The 20,536-nt window shown below is 47.6% G+C and overlaps 1 protein-coding gene across 10 annotated transcripts in view; it reads left to right on the top strand.

Annotated features, from left to right (window-relative positions):
* The window catches only part of ARHGAP44 (Rho GTPase activating protein 44), an 83,282-nt gene extending 65,351 nt beyond the window's left edge, over positions 1 to 17,931 (top strand). For 3 of the 10 annotated variants that reach the window (XM_083429778.1, XM_083429776.1, XM_083429784.1), the window contains 7 exons: positions 1,286 to 1,466; positions 4,325 to 4,342; positions 5,338 to 5,559; positions 7,736 to 8,194; positions 9,809 to 9,957; positions 10,770 to 11,147; positions 15,899 to 17,931. In XM_083429778.1, coding sequence (XP_083285904.1) covers positions 1,286 to 1,466; positions 4,325 to 4,342; positions 5,338 to 5,559; positions 7,736 to 8,194; positions 9,809 to 9,957; positions 10,770 to 11,147; positions 15,899 to 16,038 — 1,547 coding nt within the window. In that variant the 3' untranslated portion in view covers positions 16,039 to 17,931. Of the gene's footprint in view, positions 1 to 1,285; positions 1,467 to 4,324; positions 4,343 to 5,337; positions 5,560 to 7,735; positions 8,195 to 9,808; positions 9,958 to 10,769; positions 11,148 to 13,182; positions 13,235 to 15,898 lie in introns of all 10 variants that reach the window. The other 7 variants (XM_083429780.1, XM_083429782.1, XM_083429783.1 and 4 more) reach the window with 7 other exon arrangements.
* The last annotated feature ends 2,605 nt before the right edge of the window (positions 17,932 to 20,536 follow it).

Here is a 20,536-nt window from a genome sequence, read left to right as displayed (position 1 = left end):
TAAGGCAAAGTGGGCAGGGCAGAACTGGTGACAGCCAGGCCACAGATTTTATCCTTTTTGGATAGATCACCTCCCGTAGGCATCATTTGTGGTTCTTGCTATTCCTTTCCCTGAGGGCTCACATTCTCCATAGTCTTGGCTAGGGGTTCTAGAGCTCTCAGCCTGTGCCTCCTAAACCAAAGGTCTGTGCTTCTGATCATTTGCTGTTCCAGACAAGAATCTTTCCATGGGCTCTGTTTCCCTGTTTATGCTTTGCATGGTATTACTGAGAACAGTTGTTACCTAGAAAAACCTATATGGGGCTGCTAGGTTCCCCATCCACATTTAAAGTGTTTATGATGATGAGTACATCATCATTGTTGTTGTTGTTGTTGCTCACCCTTCACAAGCAGGGTGGGTCACAGTAATTTAAAATCCAGTTTAAAACAATTAAAACAAATTACAGCCACAGGAATAGGGTGGGTGCTGAAAACACATGTCTCCAGTTTCAAAAGGCCAGGTGAACAGGTGCATCTTCTGCATCTGCTGAAAGCTGTATAGTGAAGGGTCCAGATGCACTTCTGTGGGGAGAGAACTCCACAACTTAGGGGGCTGCCACAGAGAATTGTCCTTTTCTAGGCTGCCACCACCAAAACCTATGAGGGCGGCAGAACTACCAAGAGGTGTGTATATTGTAGAATCATTGAGTTGGAAGAGACCACAAGGGCCATCGAGTCCAACACCCTGCCAAGCAGGAAACACCATCAGAGCACTCCTGACATATGGTTGTCAAGCCTCTGCTTAAAGACCTCCAAAGAAGGAGACTCCACCACACTCCTTGGCAGCAAATTCCACTGTCAAACAGCTCTTACTGTCAGGAAGTTCTTCCTAATGTTTAGGTGGAATCTTCTTTCTTGTAGTTTGGATCCATTGCTCCGTGTCCGCTTCTCTGGAGCAGCAGAAAACAACCTTTCTCCCTCCTCTATGTGACATCCTTTTATATATTTGAACATGGCTATCATATCACCCCTTAACCTCCTCTTCTCCAGGCTAAACATGCCCAGCTCCCTTAGCCGTTCCTCATAAGGCATCGTTTCCAGGCCTTTGACCATTTTGGTTGCCCTCCTCTGGACACGTTCCAGTTTGTCAGTGTCCTTCTTGAACTGTGACCAGGAACGTCTGCCTCCAGGGTGTGTGTGTATATATTTGATTTACACTTATCCTTGCCAAGCCTCTGTCTGTCCTCCCTCTGGCTTCAAGTGGGAGCCACAAGCACTACTTGGTCATTTTGCTCTCTCCTAACTAGACATTGAGTTCAACTTGACTGGGAACTATGGCAGCCCTGTGCATGTGAACCACAACGCAAATTACAATTCCATGCCGTCTCCTGATATGGACCACGCCGACCGGAAGCATCCTGACCAGGCCCGGCGACCGCTTAGCGTGGCCACAGACAACATGATGCTGGAGTTCTACAAGAAGGATGGGTAGGGGGTGCTTTTTATTTTGCTGCAGGAGGAGTAAGGGGAGGGGAGCTGGGAAGGGGCTGTGCTGGCCTGGAGTCGCTGCTGCTCTGTAGAAGTAGTGCCCATGTTTTCTAGGCGTGCAAACACACTTCACTGCCTTGCCACTAACATCCCACTCTGCTCCTGACGCCACACCATCTGCAGGCACCTGGCCCGTGGCCTCTTTAAAGGGAAGCGGGGCTGTTGCACCTGGCCTGTCTGCCTATTCACCTGGTATGTGCCTGGCCCAAGCTAGCTGTATGGCTCTGCGCATTGACTCAACAAGCAGCATAGGTGTTCCCTGGGACGGGAAGCTGAGATCTACCTCACTGTACTAAAACTGGTCCTGATAACTTCCAGAGTGAAACTAGTCTCACACTGATTTCCTAGTGATGCAGTGAACGTTTCAAAACATGTTATCAGTTGGTTGATGGGTGTTTGCTGTCATTTTCAAAGAGCCTAAATAATAGGTCACATGCATTTCTGGCCTGATCAGCATGCTGGGACATTTGTAGTTTTTGCCATCCAGAACTACTTTGGCAGAGAGCAAAAAAAAAAAGGGGGGGGGGGAGAGACTTGTCTTCCACGATTGACAACATACCACCATAGCACCGTTTGCTTCTGCTGCCCATTAAAGGAGACATCTGTGCTGAGATCAGGAGAGGGAGCAATACAGCCATGGGTGAAAAAAGATGCTGAGCTACTGAGATACCTATTGGATCCTGTTGACTCTAGCTTCGCATGCATATTTCTTAGCAGTTGTTCCTTGCTGTGGTAAGGTTAGCACAGGTGAGCAGCACTCTGCCGGCTCGATTGGCCTGAGCACATGCAGTAGTTACAGTGCTGCTCCTTTCTCTACCATCTGTAGACCTGAAGAGCTATAGATCTGGAATCCAGGGCATTGATAGCTCTTGGTAGCCAGGGACTAGAGGTGAGAATGGAGGGAGGGAGGAGACGCTTTCCACCTTTCATACATTAGAGCCTGACTGCTCAGGCTGTGTGCATCTGGTCATGCGTCTACAGGTTCTCACTAACACCTCCTGTATCCTCTAGGTGTGAGCTAATAGTATTAAATGTATACTGTAAAACACTGATGGTGGTAGCTTTACCATTCTGGAAGAGGAAAGGGAAGAGTGGTTGTTCGTTTAGTGAGGTCTTGAAATTAAAAAGCTGTCATTCATTGTTAGAAGAAAGGACAATATTTCATCTTTCTTTTAAATATGGAAGAGATCTATTGATAGGAAAGTGAAACAAAACATCTCTCAAAAATGAACTAGGTAATGGACCATTAATGGATTAATGGTCCATTGGTTTTAAAAGACACATTGGGTTGTATTCAGCTGTGTCCGTCTCAGAGTAGACCCATTGAAATTAATGGACCCAAGTTAGTCACATCCATTATTTAAGTAAAAACTTCATGTGGCAAGTCATGCACTATCTGCTACCTTCTTGTAAGTTTCTATTTGTCAAAGCAGGCTCAGGGAAGAGGGGGATGGTGTGAGTTTTGTAAACAGCTTTGATGTTTTTAGAATCAAGTGGTATATAAATTATATGAAATAAATAAATAGCATGAATTTTATTGTGGGGCGGGGAACGAAGTGTAGCCTGCATGGTGGAAAGTCATCCAAAAGTTCCTAGGCCTGCAGTCCCTGCTTGTATCACCTCCCCCAATTAATTTTTTTTTTGGGGGGGGATCTTAATCAGTGATTGAAGAGCTTAATATTGGTATGCAGTACACCTTATGCATTCCTGCCTAATCAGTTTAAAGCTCACTTTCCTATAATAAACATATGCCGTTTAAAACTTCCTACTTGCAATTCCTCAGTTAGTTTAGTGATTGTTTTTCTTTTCTTGGATTTACAAAGAGGTTCTCAATTTGGACATTTTCTCTCCTGTGACTTGTTTTGATCTCTTCAGAACGGCCATGAATGCCCTACTAAGTTTGCCATCCATATGCATAATGCTTGGATAGTAAGGAATGCCCTTGCCTGATGGAGACAGATCTTTGTCAGATCTTTGGTGTTTAAAAGGTCTCTTGAGGGTTGGACTTGGAACTGTTCTCAGGCTTAGTTTTAGTATGCTTTACCTGTGTCAATGTTATAGTGAACCCAAGGTCTAGGAAAGGCCTCAGTGAGAAATCTCAACATTTGTTTTTATTTTTGCATGAAGCATGCAAAGGAAATTTAGCTCTCTGTAGAAGGTTGTGGCAAGTACCTGGAGCTGGGCTGTGCAAGAGAAGTCATAGGTTATTTTCCTTATGCCATGAAAGAGCTCTGACAGGAAGGCACAACCTGGAAAAGATCCCAGATAGAGGCTTGATACTGGCTCAGATTAGTTTTGGAAACGTTGTAATCCCACTCTTGAGGAGTTTTCTGTATGTTGTGGAGTCTTACAGTGCTCAGTGTGGACATCAAATATTGTTAGGTTTAATTTGCAAAGCCTTTCTCCTCTGGATCCTAGAAGAAGAACCATGCAAAGATTATTGTAATCCCCTATTAGGTTCACCTCTAGCCTGCTCTCCCTCTCCCGCATTCTCCCTACACATACACACACACACACACACACACACACAAACACAAACAAACAACTGCAAAACAACTGGTATTGCTTTCACAAAACCCTTCCATTTCCTCAAATTCTGCCTTTCACTGAATGTCCTGCTTCTCCACTTAGCAATATGCTTCTCTGCAGCCAAATCGCCCCAATCCCCCTGCTTTTTGCAAGCTGCGGCCTTGGACTTCCCAGCCCCTTTCCCAAAGGCCTGCCAAACTGACGCAGCAGGAGAAGCATTTGGCCTTAGTTTCTGTTACACTAATACCTGTATGTTTCTGTCCATGCAGCCTTAGGAAAATCCAAAGGTATGGTATCCTCTGGGTAGCTCTTGAACCATTCCTACCTTCAGTGTCAAGACCCAGTCAATTCAGAGCACCCACGGCCTTGCCAGCAGAAGCTCGCCCTTGCCACCCTTAATGTCAGGGCAAGGCAGAGCAGAAGCCAGCTTCTCCCCGAGAGCACTGAGACGGGAGCCTGTCTTTTGAGTGCCCCGTCAAAATTTGAAGCTGCCTTATTACAGAGTCTGCTTTGGTGGACAGCCGCTTTCCAAGGTCTAGATCAGAGTTTCCCAAACTTAGATCACAAGTCCCATCATCCCTAGCTAGCAGGACCAGTGGTCAGGGATGATGGGAACTGTAGTCCAAAAACACTGGAAGACCCAAGTTTGGGAAACCCTGGTCTAGATAGAAGTTTTTCCTAGCCCTTTTCCCCAAGGTGGTAGTGATGGACCCTGGGCGCATGTGCTCTGTCATCGACCTATGGCCCTTCCCCCTTTCCTGCAGGATGTTGTTTTTCCAGTTTTTTATCATCTCCAATGCAAAGGGCATCATTTTCCTCTTGGGAAATTAATCACAGGTGTCCTGGCTGCACGTTTTTTAAGATTCTAGATGCTCCCCTTGCCCCCCGCCGTAGATGTTTTATGTTCAGATCTGTGGCTCTTTGGAAAGGCCTCATAGTCCCAAGGCTCCCTGTTTTTGTTGATGTCTGGGAGAACCCCCCTTAGATACAAAACTTTACCAACCTTGGAAGGTCACTGCTTTTGTGGCTGCCCTGATGATTACAAATGGCCACTGGGTGTCCCAGCAGAGCAGCCTTTGACCCAAATGACCCTCACGGCCATTCCTCTCTAGAGTCTACATTTAAGTTATTGACTCCCATTGACTGTACGTGGATCCTTTCAGAGCTTGGATGCACCTAGATGGCTTCCCTCCTTCCCCCTGCAATGTAAATGTGTGTGTTTAATGCTCTCAATGATTGCTTCCGAGTTGGTAAGGGACTATCTCTGTGTTCCCCCCCATAGCATGGGCGTCCGGGTGATGGACACCTCATGGGTGGCTCGCAGAGGCACCTCCATAGTTCGTAAGGCATCCTCCACCCCTCCTGCCATGCAGCCCCCTGCTCCGCCTTCCGATCTTGCTGCTACTCCTCAGTCACCAATTCCTGAGCAATCTCTTGACATTTCAGCTACTCCCTCCCTTACTCCAACTAGCTTCGGTTTCCCGCCAGGGGCTGAGAGAGCAAGGTAAGTGCTGGAGGGCAGCGCAAGCAGCTGCCACTGTGTTCTGTGGTCCTGGAAGTCTCTGTGGACACGTCTGCCACTCCCACACCTGCATGGGCCCTCTTTAGTTACGCTTCAGCTTTCACTTTGCAAGTGTGTGTGTGTGTGTGTGTGTTTGAATGAGAGAGAATTGAGGCACAAAATAATACTTTCCTGTGGCTCAGCTGAATGTAAGCAATTAAAAAAAAAAAAAAAAAAACAGACCTGTTGCTCCAAAGATTTTAGGCAAGCAGGAAGACTGGCATCAGGAATAGTAACATAGAAAAAAATTCTTTTCCTGATTTTGCGCTACAGAGACTGGGCAGACCTTCCTATTTTGCCACCTCGTCCTGTTGGAATTCGGCACCAGCAGCATGGAGAGGCTTATTCTGACCCGATATTTTATTGATATCCATTTAAGGCAAAGGTCTGGCTCTGTTTTTAGGGCCCAGCTTCATGCAGCTGCCATGTTGTCATTTTTAGTCCTGGATTTTCAGACCTAATGCAAGACTTGTGTTATTTTGTGCTGGGGATTCATTCATAAGGGTCGGCTCTGTGGCAAGCTAGAAATGACTGATCATGTTTGCCATATTCATATGTGCAGAGAGTAGGGGGTTATCCATAGGGGGTATCATGCATATGTTTCTGGTCTGTGCTTCTGCCATAGATGTGCTCCCTGCTAAAAGCAAGCATGGAATTAGACGTTTAATGCGTTGCCTGTCAACATACCCACTAAAAGCAGGGGAGGGAGGGAGACATGCATGGGAATAAGAAGCTGGCAAAACCATCCACAAAGGCAGGCACTCTCACCTTTCTGTTGCACATATTCTCACAAAACAGGAGGAAATATGGGCTAAATCTGAATTGAGATAATAATTCTGTGTTTACCCTGGCAAGAAGAGAGATTTAGTTCCACCCTTGCTACTTCTCCAGCCTGTGGGATCCAATAATAGGCAGCATTCGTCTTGTCCTGCAGGATCCACCATTTGCAGTCTTTTCTTTTGACTTTCTATGACATTCCTGGTTCTTTCTCAACTTCAGTTTTTCCAGGCTTGTTCCTTTCCAGTAAATTGCCAAGCGCCAATTTGGGTGGCACTTCTCTGTTTGTGAGCTCACATTAGCCAGGGAAAGAGGCCAAGAAAGAAGGATGAGGGCAAAGTCAAGCCCTTGATAGAAGGACATGCAACTTCATTAGAACTCATTCCATGCTTCCTTGCCTCCCCTGGGGTCTCTCTCACCTGCAATTGCATACCTCACACTTTGGAAGGAGTCCAGGAGTTACACGGCAAACCTTGATGCTTGCCTGGCATTGCATCTCGGTACACTGTCCCGCTGTTTTCTCTGCCATGCTTTCCTCAGATCACTAGTTCTCAATCCAATATTCTGCTTAGGGTTGCCTGGCTTCCCAGTGTAATGAGGCAGCAGGTTCTACTATGCAGCATGACCCACTTGTTTTGTGAAGGATTAGTTTGTCCCAAGTTAATTGACAAGAGTAATCAATTTTCTGAATTGTGGGGGGACCTTGAATTCCATAGTGAACCCTCAAATGCCCCCTGGCTTGGTTTTATTTTCAAATTAGCACTTATGGGTGAAATCCAAACCATAGATACCCATTTCCTTCATATGAAGGAACATTTTCTTTGCGGGATATTCCTCCTCCCCCAAGCCCCTATACACACACACACACACACACACAAAAAAAAAACAGGCCCCTGAGACAAAACCAACACTCAGAACAACTGTCATCTAGAGATATTTTCCAGATCTCCCCAAACAACTGTTTAGGAATAGGTGACGTTGGCAAGGTAGATTTTGCACAGGCCTAGCTTCTGTTTTCCAGCAGATGAAGTTTCCAAGTGCCATTTTCTACATTTGGGTGGCTCATGAGAGAAAAGCAGAAACCCAGGCCTGGAGCTGTCAGCTCAGGAAGGTGGGGATTGCTGCCCCAGCCACTGTGTACCTTGCAGTTGAGGAGCCCCTCTTGCTTTCCTTGAATTTTTGGTTGTTGTTCTCTCTTCTTCTTCTCTCCCCCGCCCCCACCCCAACCCTCTCCTGGCAAATGCTTATGGGCTGTTTTCGAAACTCCTGTTCGGTTCTTCCCTGTACAAACGCTCTCTGCTCTCTTTTTTTGTTTTTGTTTTGTTGTTTTGGACATTTGCAGCACGGATGGTGTGTCGTCTAGTTGGTCGGATTCCTGTTACATCTACCCATCCCCTGAGGACGACAAGCCTCCCCCATACCCCTGCTACTCATCCTTCCACCACCACCACCCCAAGACTGGCCCATGCGCTAGGCCGGAGCCCCCCTTGCCACTGTACCGGTGGCCAGGGTACAGCCAAACGCTGCCTCCCCCTTCCTCCTCCTCCTCTTCTTCCTCTCCCTCCCCCCAGCAGCTTGACATTAACTCTAACCCGAAACCGTATTTCCTGCACCTCCCTAAGCAGAGCTCCTTCACAGAGTTGCATGGTCCTGAGACTAACCTCTCCTCCGTCTACATGAAACCCCCCCTCACCTTATCCAAACCCGATCCTCCTGGCACTCCTTACAGCTCCCATATGTCAGTCTCTCCCCCCTGGGTCAGCTGCACCTGTGCCAGAGACAGAGGAACCGGGCTCGCTAGGTAAATAACCTCTTATTTGACAAATGCTCGGGCAAATTGGGCACGGTGGTGGAAGGGTGAGCACCACTTGCTTGCCACGTACCAGAGGTCTACGCACAGGGACGATGCCTAGGGCCTCCACGCCTCCTCGGTAGATAAATGAGGCCTTCCTGTTGGCCTCCACATTGCTACAGATCTCCTGGAGAGAACTTCAGCTGTATCAGCTGATGGAGCCTGCAAGGGAAGGAGTTCCTTGAAGCCAAATCCAGGTTTAAAATAGGTTTCATTGGTCACCTTTCTTTCCCTGAGAAGTGAAGTTCTGAGACATGTCCAAAGTGCTCTGTAAGAGAATTTTCAACACCATCCCCACGTTGCAATTCCCAAAATTCCATGGGGAAACTATGACAGCCATGGAATCCCACATCACACTCTTTGAATCATTCCGTCTGCACAAATATTGCAGTTTGTCAGATGGAACATCCCTCCCTTTCCTTTCCCCCTTCCCACACACACTGGGGCCAATTTTGACAGGCTCAGGGAGCCCCATTGCACAAGCAGGATATGTTGCACAGAACTTCTTCTTAAATGGCTATTTAGGTGCATCCCATGCAATATATATATCTGTAGCTTGGGGAAGCATTTAGTGTCAATAGCATCCAACCAACCAGCCCTTTCTTTGGACCCCAAGTTGCAAAGACTTACATCAGAAGTGGGGATTCTGTGACCTTTCAGATGCTGCTGTTTCACTACAGCTCCTATCATCTCTGTCAACAGTCCATACCAACTAAGGCTGATGGGAGCTGGAGTTCAACAACATGGGGGGGGGGGCACATGTTTACCCAGCCTTGTATTACAAGATTTTGAGTTGGGCCCAAAACAGCTGTGCCTGTTCTTCTTTGGGTCCAACCTATTTAGAGGCGCAGGGGGCACCCACCTCGGCCTGGCAAATGTTGAGGCTTTCACCATCCAGGTTTCCAATTACCGCATTGAGTTACCTGGTCTAGCCAACCACCTTGAGTAGCACCTTTCTTGCCACAGATTATTTGTGACAAACTCAGTTCCCTCACTGAGGTAAACCATGGCTTGCCACACTGCCTTGGGGTTGGTGACCACTTGTCAGCTAAGTGCAAAGGAACAAACTTGGACAACTGACATGGCCTCAAGTTCAGCATAACAAGTTCACCTCTTAAATCTGTGAGGTGCCCCACCCCATCCCCACCACGAGGAACAGATCATATTGCTGCTGCTCCTCCTCCTCCTGCCCCACCTGCCCCACAGAGTGGTCTCTCTGGAAAACGGCTTCCCTCCATTTTGTTTCGTCTCATTGCTGTGTACAGAGTGACTGAGAGGGCTGCAGTGCCATTCATGCTCTAGTCATGCTCAGATCTGCTTTTGAAGGTGGATGTGCAAGTTTGTCTGGTCCTTTGGGCGTATGTTCGGGAGCAAGGCATCAAAACGCTTTGCTTTGCAAGCATCATTGGCTTATCATAGCGGAGGGTTATGGGCCTGCACCTTGGGACTGTGGGACAGGAGGAGGGGGAGGCTATGGGAGAGGGGGATTTTTGCATTTAAGATGCCCTTCGTACAAAGGGGCTCATGACTGCTGCTTCTTGTCCACCTTTTGTTTCTTTTTAGCACACTAAAAACCAAGGAACTCTCTCCTGTTTCTGGGCAGAAAGGGAGCCCGGTTTGTGGCCCTGCAGCACCATGTGGGACCACACAGCAGTTGCCTGGTCTCACACAGCAGCTGTCCACAGAACAGAGCCCACACACCCTGCGGAAAGGTAGGTATTCACACCTGAACAGGGCAACAGGAGTGGGTTCAGCTGGGTGAAATGAACAAAGCAACAACTCTCTCTCTCTCTCTCTCTCTCTCTCTCTCTCTCTCTCTCTCTCTCTCTCTTTTAGTGTCTTAACCACACAATTTAATTCCACTAGTTAACTGACTGCTTTTTGGCCAGGGCTCCTGTTTTCTCTGTGGGCAACTGCAATGACTGCAGATTATTAGTTCTCCTTTCTGGTGTCCTCATAAGACTGAGAAATCTGGTAGGAAAGTTCCTGCCACAAACACTTGAAATCTTTTCTAAGAAATAAAGTCACTAGAGTGAACAAGTAGGGTCCATTGGACAGTTAACCTGGAGGATGTAAAGAAGAGCTAGGTTCAAGCCCTACTTCTGCTTTGCATGCAGCATAGCACTAAGGAGATTGTTCTGTCAACGCAAGCATTTCTAGTTTACTGATGGAACAATCTCAGCTCCCCTCATACACTGTTCTATGAGTTCTCCTAACCCTCTGGAACAGATTTAATGGAGTGCAAGGGGAGGGGAGGAAGTCCCATTGCGCTAGCAGAGAACCCTTCTGTTGGCTTCCACTAGTACAATGAGTTGGTTAAATATGGTCCATGTTCCAGACATGACTTCCCATGAGCACAGGTTGCCCTTAGGCCTGAGCTTCCATTCACCAGGGCTCAAGCAGGCCTGATGGTTGTATTCTGAAAGCCAGTAGTAAAAAGCTCACCTGACCTCCCAGTGATGAATGACAACCAGCTGTATCTGTGTGTTTGTATGTGTGTCTCTTTCTCTCTTGTCTTCTGCAGTTTCAAAGAAGCTGACCCCCATCCCTGCCAAGGTTCCTTACGGCCAGTCAGGTGGTATGTCCGATCAGTCTACGGGGCAGCCGTCCCCTGCCAGCCTTTCTCCCACCCCACCAAGCACCCCATCACCCTATGGACTGAGTTACCCACCAGGCTACTCCCTGGGCTCGGGCCCACTCTCCCCGGCAGCTGCTCCTTCTCTGTCTTCTCCTCCTTCCCTGACGAGCACTTTAACCAAATCTCGGCCCACCCCTAAGCCACGACAGAGGCCCACGCTGCCACCTCCACAGCCTCCCACATCAAACGCATCCGGCTCTAGTCCGCAGTCCATGGAGCACACAGTACTTGACGGCATGTCCCCCGGGGAGAGCATGTCCACAGGTAACAAAGCAGTGGCAGAGGGACAGCACTCTAGGGGGGTGGGGGGTTGCTAGCAGAAACAGAGTGGAGGAGGGAGCAGTGTATGGGCAGGGCTTGCCAACGTGGTGCCCTCCAGTTGTTGTGGGCAGAACTTGCAACATCCTTGATCTTTGTCCCTGCTGGCTGAGGATGATGGGAGTTGTGGTCCTGGGTATCTGAAGGGCACTGTTGGCTTAGGGGGAAGTTCCAGGTCTGCCTTTTGCTTGCTTAAGGCACAGCTGGCGAGAAGCACTGCAGAGCCAAGAGCAAATGGTAGGAACAACTAGTACAGAGCACCATAATCCAGTCAAGATTGAGAGTGGAGTTTCCTGGTGGCACAGTCCTTCGTTTTTTTTCTGTATCCCACAGGCAAGTGGCAAAGCAACAATTGAGCTATGCTGTACATAAATTCCGGTGCTTGTCACCTACTTAATCACTCAAGCAGGAAGTGATTGCCATTCAAAACAGGATTCTGAAACTACCTGAGAAGCAAGGCCAAAATTCAAGTGTTGCATTTAGAACAAAATATCAAGGGGTAAATTGTATACACGGTGAGGGAATGAGGATCACCTTCCGATTCCAGGTCATATGTAGTGAGTTAAGTGAGCTGAGCTAAAATGCTGCTTGAGGATGATATGGAAGGGAATACTTTGAACATGAAAGCTGAGCATAACACAGACCTTTTTAGCCAGGAACTTAGCCTTTCCAGACAAAAGGGACATTGCGCAAGAGCTGCTAATCCCTTCTCCCTCTGAAAATGCAACTCTTTCTCCATGTTTCGCTCTGGGTCCTGCTACGATGGACATGGGTCATTACTTTCTGATGTGATTCAAATCTCTTGCTCTGCGTAGCAAGGCCGGGGAACCTATTTCAAGCGGAGGGCCACATTTCCTTCTGAGTGACCTTCCCCGAGGGCCACCTGGCAGGGACAAAAGTAGGCACAGCAATGAATGCAGATTCTGCCTTTGTACAGGGAGCTGATTTCTACACACGCACCGCTCTCTCTGTCCTCCATCCATGGAAGCAAAGAGGCATTGTCAGAGTTCAAGGGCCTATTCCAGCCAGGCAAAAGCCCTCGAGGAGGGTGTGAAGCAAGGCTGGTGAAGGATGGAAAGTGTGCCCTGGGAAGAGTTCCAAAGGCCAAAGAAAAGGCCTAGAGAACTGCATTGGAGCCCCAGGCCAAAGGTTCCCCATCCCTGCTGCGCAGCTATTTTGCCTTTTTTAACCCCCTTCTTCCCTTCCCCCTCGCAGGCTGTGCATTCATAATTTCAAATGCTAGACTGCACATCTTCAGTGAAAAAAATTAACAGTAAATAACCCAACCAGTAGTGCTATTTGGTTAAGCAGTAAAATACCACTGAGGGGGAAATATGTATATTACCCTTGGGAAACCAGAGTGTCTAGAAAGGCCTTCCACATTCCGGCAGAGTCTCTGAGAGAGGCAGCAGTTCAGCCTTCATTTGGGAATTTCAAATATGGCCAGAAATGCAGGAGCAGAACGAAACTGGTCCACTCTTTGGCACACCTGTCTCCGTGCAGGACTCTATTCCTTGGGTGGCTGCAGCTTTTGATCAGGAGGTCAGTAGTGGCCAATCTTTGTGTCCCAATGGCAGAGTAGAGGCACAGCTAGCAGGCAAAGTCTCAAAACTCAGGGGTGGTTTGACTGTACATAACTCCAGGATGACTTGTGCTTTTGATCAACTGATCCCTGTTCTTTTGAAGGCCTGGGGCCTCCAAAACATTGGGGAGGGGTCAACTGCAGTCCGTTCTGGATACGTGGGCCGATCGTGGCTCCTGTTGCTACAGCTTGTGCTTTGGGAATGGCCACGCCTGTGTGGTCAACATTTGAGAGGGGTTTTGTGTCTCCAGCTTCCCGCTGGTATTTTTTTGGTAGGCAGGTGCAACTGCTCTGACTTGGAGGTCTTGTTGTGTACTATTTTTTTTTTTTTTTGTCTTTGTTGCTTTTCCTGTTTCTCTTCTGTTCCTTTCTCCCAATCCTACCATTGTGTCCCTGCAGCTGTTTGAGGCTCGTGATGCAATATTGGATAGGTGTGAGGGGAATGCTCAGGGTAAGCTGGAGTCCCTGCCCTCCTCCCTGAACCTTCTGCCACTACTACTACTGCTGCTGCTGCCAATGTCACCCCAGCCACCCCTGGCCCCCATGCCTTTCCTCACAGAGTCACACCCACCCCCCCACCCCATCTCACTGGCCTTGCATGGGGCACGCTGTTCCAGAACTGCATGGCTGCTCGAGCCTGCTCTCCACTCCCCAGCTGACTGATAATGATGTCATTAGTAAACTTGCGGGGGGGGGGTGCTTCTCACTTGGCCTTTCATGCCTGACATCCGTGTGTGTGTGTGTTTAAATATGTGTGTGTGTGTGTTTAAATATATATATATCTATATATGCAGGCATTCAACTAATTCCTTTCCAAGCCACGGAATTCACTGGCTCCTAACCTTGCTAGCCCCTTTCTTACCAATGTGACTTTCTCCCTCTCCCATTCCATGTGTTATTTCCAAAGGGATGTCATGATATTGCCATTAATGGATATTAATGGCAGTTGTTTGTTGTGGGTGAGGCCAAAGGGGCAACCCAGGAGCAGGTGATGGTCAAGGCTATGTCTGCCACTGCTCAAAAGGATACAAAGCTTGCGGGGTCTTCTTCTCACCCAAGTAAGGACAGCTGCCTTTACAGTATCAGTGGGAGACTGCAGCCCTCCAGAATTTGTTGGGCTCCGGCTCCCAGCATCCCTTACCGCAGCTGAAATCCAGCAACATCTGGAGGGACAGAGGTTCCCCACTCCTGCTTTTTACACTATGAAGGTCCTCAGCTCAGCTGAAAAGCCTAACGAATCGCCCCTTGTTCTGAAGTACATCTCCCACAGCTGATTTAGAATTGCTTCCCCATTCCCAATTCATGGGGGAATGCTCTCAAGAGTAAAATCATATTATGAGGGTGATTTTTACTCAGTATGCAAGGATCCCATGCAGCTTGCAGGTTCTTGACATACAAGTTCACTTCCCCTGTCTCACAAGTAGCCATGTGGAAGCTATTCCTTTGCTTCCGAGAGAAGCAGTGACTTTCATTGCTTAAAATTACACATAGTGTGACATGCTCCTCCCTGGCTAGGTAGGGACTGTCTGCATCTTAATTGAAATAGGAGGTTTGTCTGACTGGAAAGGAGAGGTGAACAGGATGTTTTGTCATAGCCTATTTGTGTCTTGTGGAGCTCTGGGGATAGGTCATGGCTGTGCATGGGATGTTGTTGTTTTGATAAATCTGGATGCTTTTGTTTATCAACAGATAAGTAAGCCTACCCTGTCCTAATTGCACATAGTCTTCAAATCATCTGTTTGGAGGACTTGTCCATCAAATCCTAGCCACTTTTGGCCGCACCGTGGAGTTACTTCATATGATTTGTGAAAGAGGCATTTAGAGTATTTCCATCATGGGGATATGCTGTGAACACTGTATCATCCAGAGGAGAGATTTGTGTGTATACTTTGGCTGCTGGGCATGTGCTTACCTATGTCCACAAATATTCTTGTCTCCTTTAGAGATATGGGGAGATTTGGTAGGCACATTTTGAACATCTTTTTCACATCTTGAGGAGTGGCCCCAGATGAGATTTAGGAAAGAGCTGTCTTTCCTTTATTCAATGCTGCCTCTTAGTTCATTGGATTAAGCAAGGACCAAAAATATTCTGCTCTGAGAAGACATGTATTTAACAATATCCCTTGTCATTTCTGCAATTGACTAGCTCTTCAGGATGGTTTTGCACGTTTATAAGCCAACCTGGTCATTTGGTCCCAATGTGCAAATAAGTTAAATATTTTGCTTATTTCTGATAGCATGTCTATGGATCGTAAGCCACCAAAAAGCATGTAATAGAAAAGTGAACCTTGAGAAGTTGAATGGGATACTTGCCACTTAGGGGGATAGCAGAGGGAACAGAGATGCTAAATTCTAAGTGTAAGTTGTACTGAAGTACTGGCTGCCTAGATTCCTTCATTGGAGGGAACCGTTTTCAGCAAGGCTGAGCTAAGGGGGACAGCAAAGGTGTCCAGGAAGCTTTGGCAAATTTTGTCATGGTGATACCCCCTTGCCAAATGAGATTGGGGTCTTGGGGTCTTTCCCCTAAAGACATTTAAAGCAACTTTGCAAGTAACTTCTCAATTCAGTATCCTTCAAGTGATTTGCCTGCCTGCCCACGTACCTGTGCGCTAAGTCATTTGTGGCACATGGATGGTGAAAATGGGAGGAGGACTGGAAGGGAAACTGTCCTCCCATTTCCAAACTCTTTCCTGCATGGTTGCCTGGACATTCTCTCACACAACAGATGACAATCCAAGTTGCTATTTACAGGCCCATGGTTAAGACTAGGTTCTGAAACTGCAGAATATGCTGCTGTCTGCTGCCATCGGCCCAGTTTGCTGAGCTGTTGTTGAGATTAAGAAGCATGTGGCCTAGACCCCGATTCACGCGTGCTTGCGGGGAAGGGACAGCTGTGAAGAATGTTGCAGCAGCAAAAGGCACAAGCCAAGATTATATTATGACATCCCTTTCCTCTGGCATTAACAGGCTCCGAGAACTGTACTTCCTGCTCAGTTTTAAGTTAAAACGTTGACTATTTTTGTCTGTCTTAATCTGTATATGAACGGGTGGGCAGACGTTGCCTGGAGCAGCATGGTAATTCTCTGTCTCCCTGTGTGTCTGTGCCTGATTGCAGATCTTGCCCACCTTGATATCCCTTCCATCCATGTAGAGGTTGATGCCACACTCCACCTGGACCCACTGGGACAAGTCCAGAGACATCCGGTACAAGGAAAAATCAATTCAGAGGAGGATTCGGAAAGCACCGCCCTATGACACAAAAGCCCCTTGTCCCTCTAATGTGCTCTCTTGTACATATCGGTGCCCCATGAACACTACAGAAGGCGATGTTGTCCAGAGACCTTGTCCGGCGGGGGGAGGGGGCGCGGGCGGTCTCTCTTCTGGAGTTCCACTTGCCAGCCCCTTTGTGCAAGACTTGACAGACCTGTGGGCCTGGTGCTAACCCTGGCAAAAGGGCGTTGCTGGTGCAATTTCCAATTTATTTATTTATTTTTGTCTCCTGTTTGTTTAGCCTTATCCAAATTTTGCCTTTTTGACGTGGTGCCTATTTATCTCCCTTTCGAGCTCTTCGGACCCTCAGACCAAGAATTAAGTCCCACCTTCCCTGTTGGGGAATTCTGGTGTTGTGCACAGGGCAGAGAGATTCAGGAGCGTGGCAGGCTGCTCACCGGCTGAACTCCACCAAAGGCACCCCCTGGGTTTTTGGCTTATTGACCTTGGCAGTGTCTTCTGTTCCTCCTGCCTCCTGCTTATGCTCCAGCTGTCCTTACTCTTTCCACTCCATCTGTGCTGGTTTGTGTATCTCTTCCTTATAGATTGTGGCCAAGGAAGGTTTGTTTTAGAAGCTGAGTGGTGGGGAAGAGAGAGAAAGAGAGACCCACACACACAAGCAGCGTGTACCTATATTTTCTTTCAGTCCCTGAAATCCTGATTTCTGAAATAGCCAGATACAGCCTTGTGAGTCTCTGTGTATCCACAAGCCTCTAAAGGGAATGGGTGTCTGGCCTTCTCGAATCCTTTGCCGTTCCATTTTCCCCCTCCCCTTCCTTTTTTCATTGGTTTTTGCTTGACTCCCCCTGGGGGAGAAGCTAGTAGATGGAAGAGGGGTCCCTCTTGGGGGGGGGGGGACACACAGGTGTTTGGCAGTGGTCAGAAGCCAGAGGGAGTGGTAGCTGTTGATATGGGTGAGTGATGGTCTCCTGTATGTCGGGAAGCAGTTACTTGATTAGCAATAAAAGTGTTCCTAAGCATACCTACCCTCCCTGCATTGTGGTGTCAGAAGTGGAACCTGGTCATGTGGAGTTCTTGTTCACCAGCGTCAGGGGCTCATTTCCCCCCTTCTCTCTCTGCTGTCTTGGCAGCAGGGAAAGGGGAGAAAAATACCACCAACAGAATATATGTTTATCGTGGCCCGATTGCAGCTCCCCATTGTAGCCCAGGGTTCGACTGAGGAGAGCAAAGCTCTCAACTGTGCATGCAAAGGCAGATGTAACCTTTTATCCTTTTAAAAAAGAGATGAGATATATATATATATCTGCTGAGATAGATATATATTTGTATATATATATAAAAGTCTATAAATATATATATATTTGGTTTATTTGGGGCCATTCCATCTGAACGGGTGTACAAATGTACAATGTAAATTTAAAGGCTTATCATAATTCTTCCAACACAGGCATACACACAGACCTTTCCCACCCTTGGATTTATGATAAATGTCTCCAAACACCCTCTATTTTTTTTGTGTTTGTGTGTTCCCCACCCCAGCAGTGTTTTTGCAAGTCTGGGTGCTCTTGCTTTGCCACAGGCTGTGATAATGTGTAGTTCATCACTCAAGGTGGAAGAGGCAGGGAGACAAGTGCAGATTGTCATTAGAAAGGTGTGGGGAGGAGAGGGGGGGTGCGAAACGGTACTCTTAACTGCTCTTTCCAATTCCGGTCACTTGGTGTATTTGCTGCTCAAGCAGGGGGCATTGCCGATTGGTATCTTGTGCTGCATCTTAAAATTACTGGCAAGACAGACCCATCCCAAGCACTGAGCAGCTCCTTTCTCGGGGGGTCTCCCGCTTTCTCCATTTCTGCCCCCCTCCCCTCCACTTCCCCAATGTATGGTCTCATTAAAGTACAATTAATGACTTTTGTGGTATCTCTGTTTCTCTCGTCTGTTGTTTGCTGGGTTTGGATTAGCAGAGAGGGGTGCCTCTTGGCTGCAAACAAAAGATACCTGGGTGAGACAGGCTTATTCAGCAGCGAAACATGCATTTTTCAGGCCACTTCAAAAATTAGGCTGAAGTCACAGGTACATTTTTTAAAAGCATTTTAATGATCACTTTGGAAGCACCCCTCCCTTTTTCATTGGCAGGCAACTCCCCTTTTACATAGGGGCTATATCCTGAGGCAAGGGACGCGGGTGGCGCTGTGGTCTAAACCACAGAGCCTAGGGCTTGCCAATCAGAAGGTCGGTAGTTCGAATCCCCGTGAGGGGGTGAGCTCCCGTTGCTCAGTCCCTGTTCCTGCCAGCCTAGCAGTTCCAAAGCACGTCAAAGTGCAAGTAGATAAACGGGTACCACTCCGGCGGGAAGGTAAACGGTGTTTCTGTGCGTTGCTCTGGTTTGCCAGAAGCGGCTTAGTCATGCTGGCCACATGCTCCCTCGGCCAGTAAAGCGAGAGGAGCGCCGCAACCCCAGAATCGTCCGCGACTGGACCTAACGGTCAGGGGTCCCTTTACCCTTATATCCTGAAGCACCACACATGTAAGTGAAATCACATATACTGGGAACGCCATTGAAAAAGCCTGAAAACACCCTCTAAAGCTCTGGAACCCCCTAAAAAAAACCAAAATCCGCCAAACTCCACCAGAATCGCTCCTTCTCCATCTCTCCACAGGCCTCAAAAGGTCAGTGCAAAGGCTCGTGGGATTGCTAGATGCTGTTTTAGCACCACTTTTGCCAATTTTTGTGCTCGTTTAGGGCCATTTTTGCCTCTTTTCATGCCACTTCCGGGTTCGCAGTGGTGCACGTGTGCCTTGAACATGCATAAATGGTGAGTTGCTTGTAGTGTTCATATTCACCATTCATCAGTTACAGTTTTCTTGTTTCTCCAGATGGAACGGGAGAAATGTATTTCTACAGCTGGCTGCCTCTGCTACTGGTCTGTATTGTCCTGAGGCTGCTCTTGGATGAAGAGATGGTTGGTGATGGTCTGATAGTTTTAACTCTTTCCTTGCTGCATTCCCTGTCTAACCCACTGTGCTAATGATTTCATGATGCCAGTGCAGGTGCAAGGAGGGGATAGGGAGCTGGTGAAGTTGGCCAGGCTTTCCCCCAACTTTCTCATGTTGAGTGGGAAATGGCTTTAGGACAAGGGCAGCTAAAAGCAAGTGTATGTGCAGCAGATGATCACCTGAGGAGAAGATGAATTGGGTAAGGGAGACAGGCCTGTTCATCCTGATCAAAGGACTACTTTCCTAGTGGAAGAAGACTTTTATCAGCCCCAACCAGAATGACCAGTGGTCAGGGATGATGGGAGTGGTATTGTACTACAGAAACATATGGTTTGAAATGTAGGAAAATTTGATTTCCTAATGCACCACCACTAGGAAGAGCCTGAAAAGGTGAGTGGAGAGCTGGTTAAAAATGCCCATCAGATCAAATGCATATAGGTCACAAGTGACTCACCCATACAAAATGCAGCAATGCCAAAGCTACTTTCCTGAATCCCTGTCCATGGGTTTTTTCTTTTCATTTTTAAGAAAACATATTGCTTTTTAAAAATGGATTTCTGTATTTCATATGTGTGCAAGGAGCCTCGATAGTGCTCTGAGTGGCACATGTGCAATCACTTAATGTATCCTGGGCCGCTGAGAGATGTTTTCAATTTCACCACTGCATCCCTAAATAACTTCTGTGCTGTTGGAGCTGTGGGGAAAGCAATGTGCCTCTCATATCTGACCTGCTCCCTGGGCCCCTGTTCTGCCACCGTATCTATTTTAGGGTGAGAGCACAGTGATTCTTTCTCCTTCCTTAAAAGCCAACAGCTTCCCCTCACCCCCAATGGCTGCCACCAGTGTGTGGTCACTGTGTAAATCTTAACTTTTTTTAAAAAAAACAGTTACATCCCAATTTCCTCCTTTATTCAAGTTACCAACTGCAGATACCCAGGGGCACAGATATACACAGAAACCTTGTTGGCGGTAATGGGGCAAATTCAAGCCACAAAAGCTGTAGTTGGCATGTTCAGCATTTAAAGGGGGGGAAACTTCGCCCAAAGTGTGACCGACTGACAATTAGTAATGGGTCATTTCAGCAGAGCTGCTGATCAGGTGGCAATTGAAGCAAACTCTGCCCCATGAAGAAGCCTTATTTCTTTTTTTCCTCCTCTTGGAAGTGGCAGCAGCCCAGGACCCATCTGCTGCTTGCCAAGCACAATTGCAGGCATCTGCTCTCGCTCCATGGGGATTTCCTTGTTTGTGTGTGTGCTCCATCCCAAGTGCCAATGTTACTGCTATCTCAGACGGACCCAGGATCAAAGCCCAAAGCAAATAACTCATTAGGCACAAGAGGCATCTGCGCTCTTAATAAGGTGGCATGATTAGTTGTTGCATGTCCCATCTGTTCTGGATCTTAAGGACACCTGTGGCAGGCTCCCTGAATAGCCACTGACAATGGCAGCTCTCCCCACGTTCCTTTGGCGTTTCCATACAATTTGGAGGCTTAGCTTGGTCAGAATCGAGTATACACTTCCAGAGTGGA

This window comes from Podarcis tiliguerta, assembly GCF_965153285.1.
Source record: "Podarcis tiliguerta genome assembly, chromosome: 2".
Classification (NCBI taxonomy): domain Eukaryota; kingdom Metazoa; phylum Chordata; class Lepidosauria; order Squamata; family Lacertidae; genus Podarcis; species Podarcis tiliguerta.
Note: the sequence above shows the minus strand (reverse complement) of the source record. Positions and strands in the feature narration are given on the sequence as shown.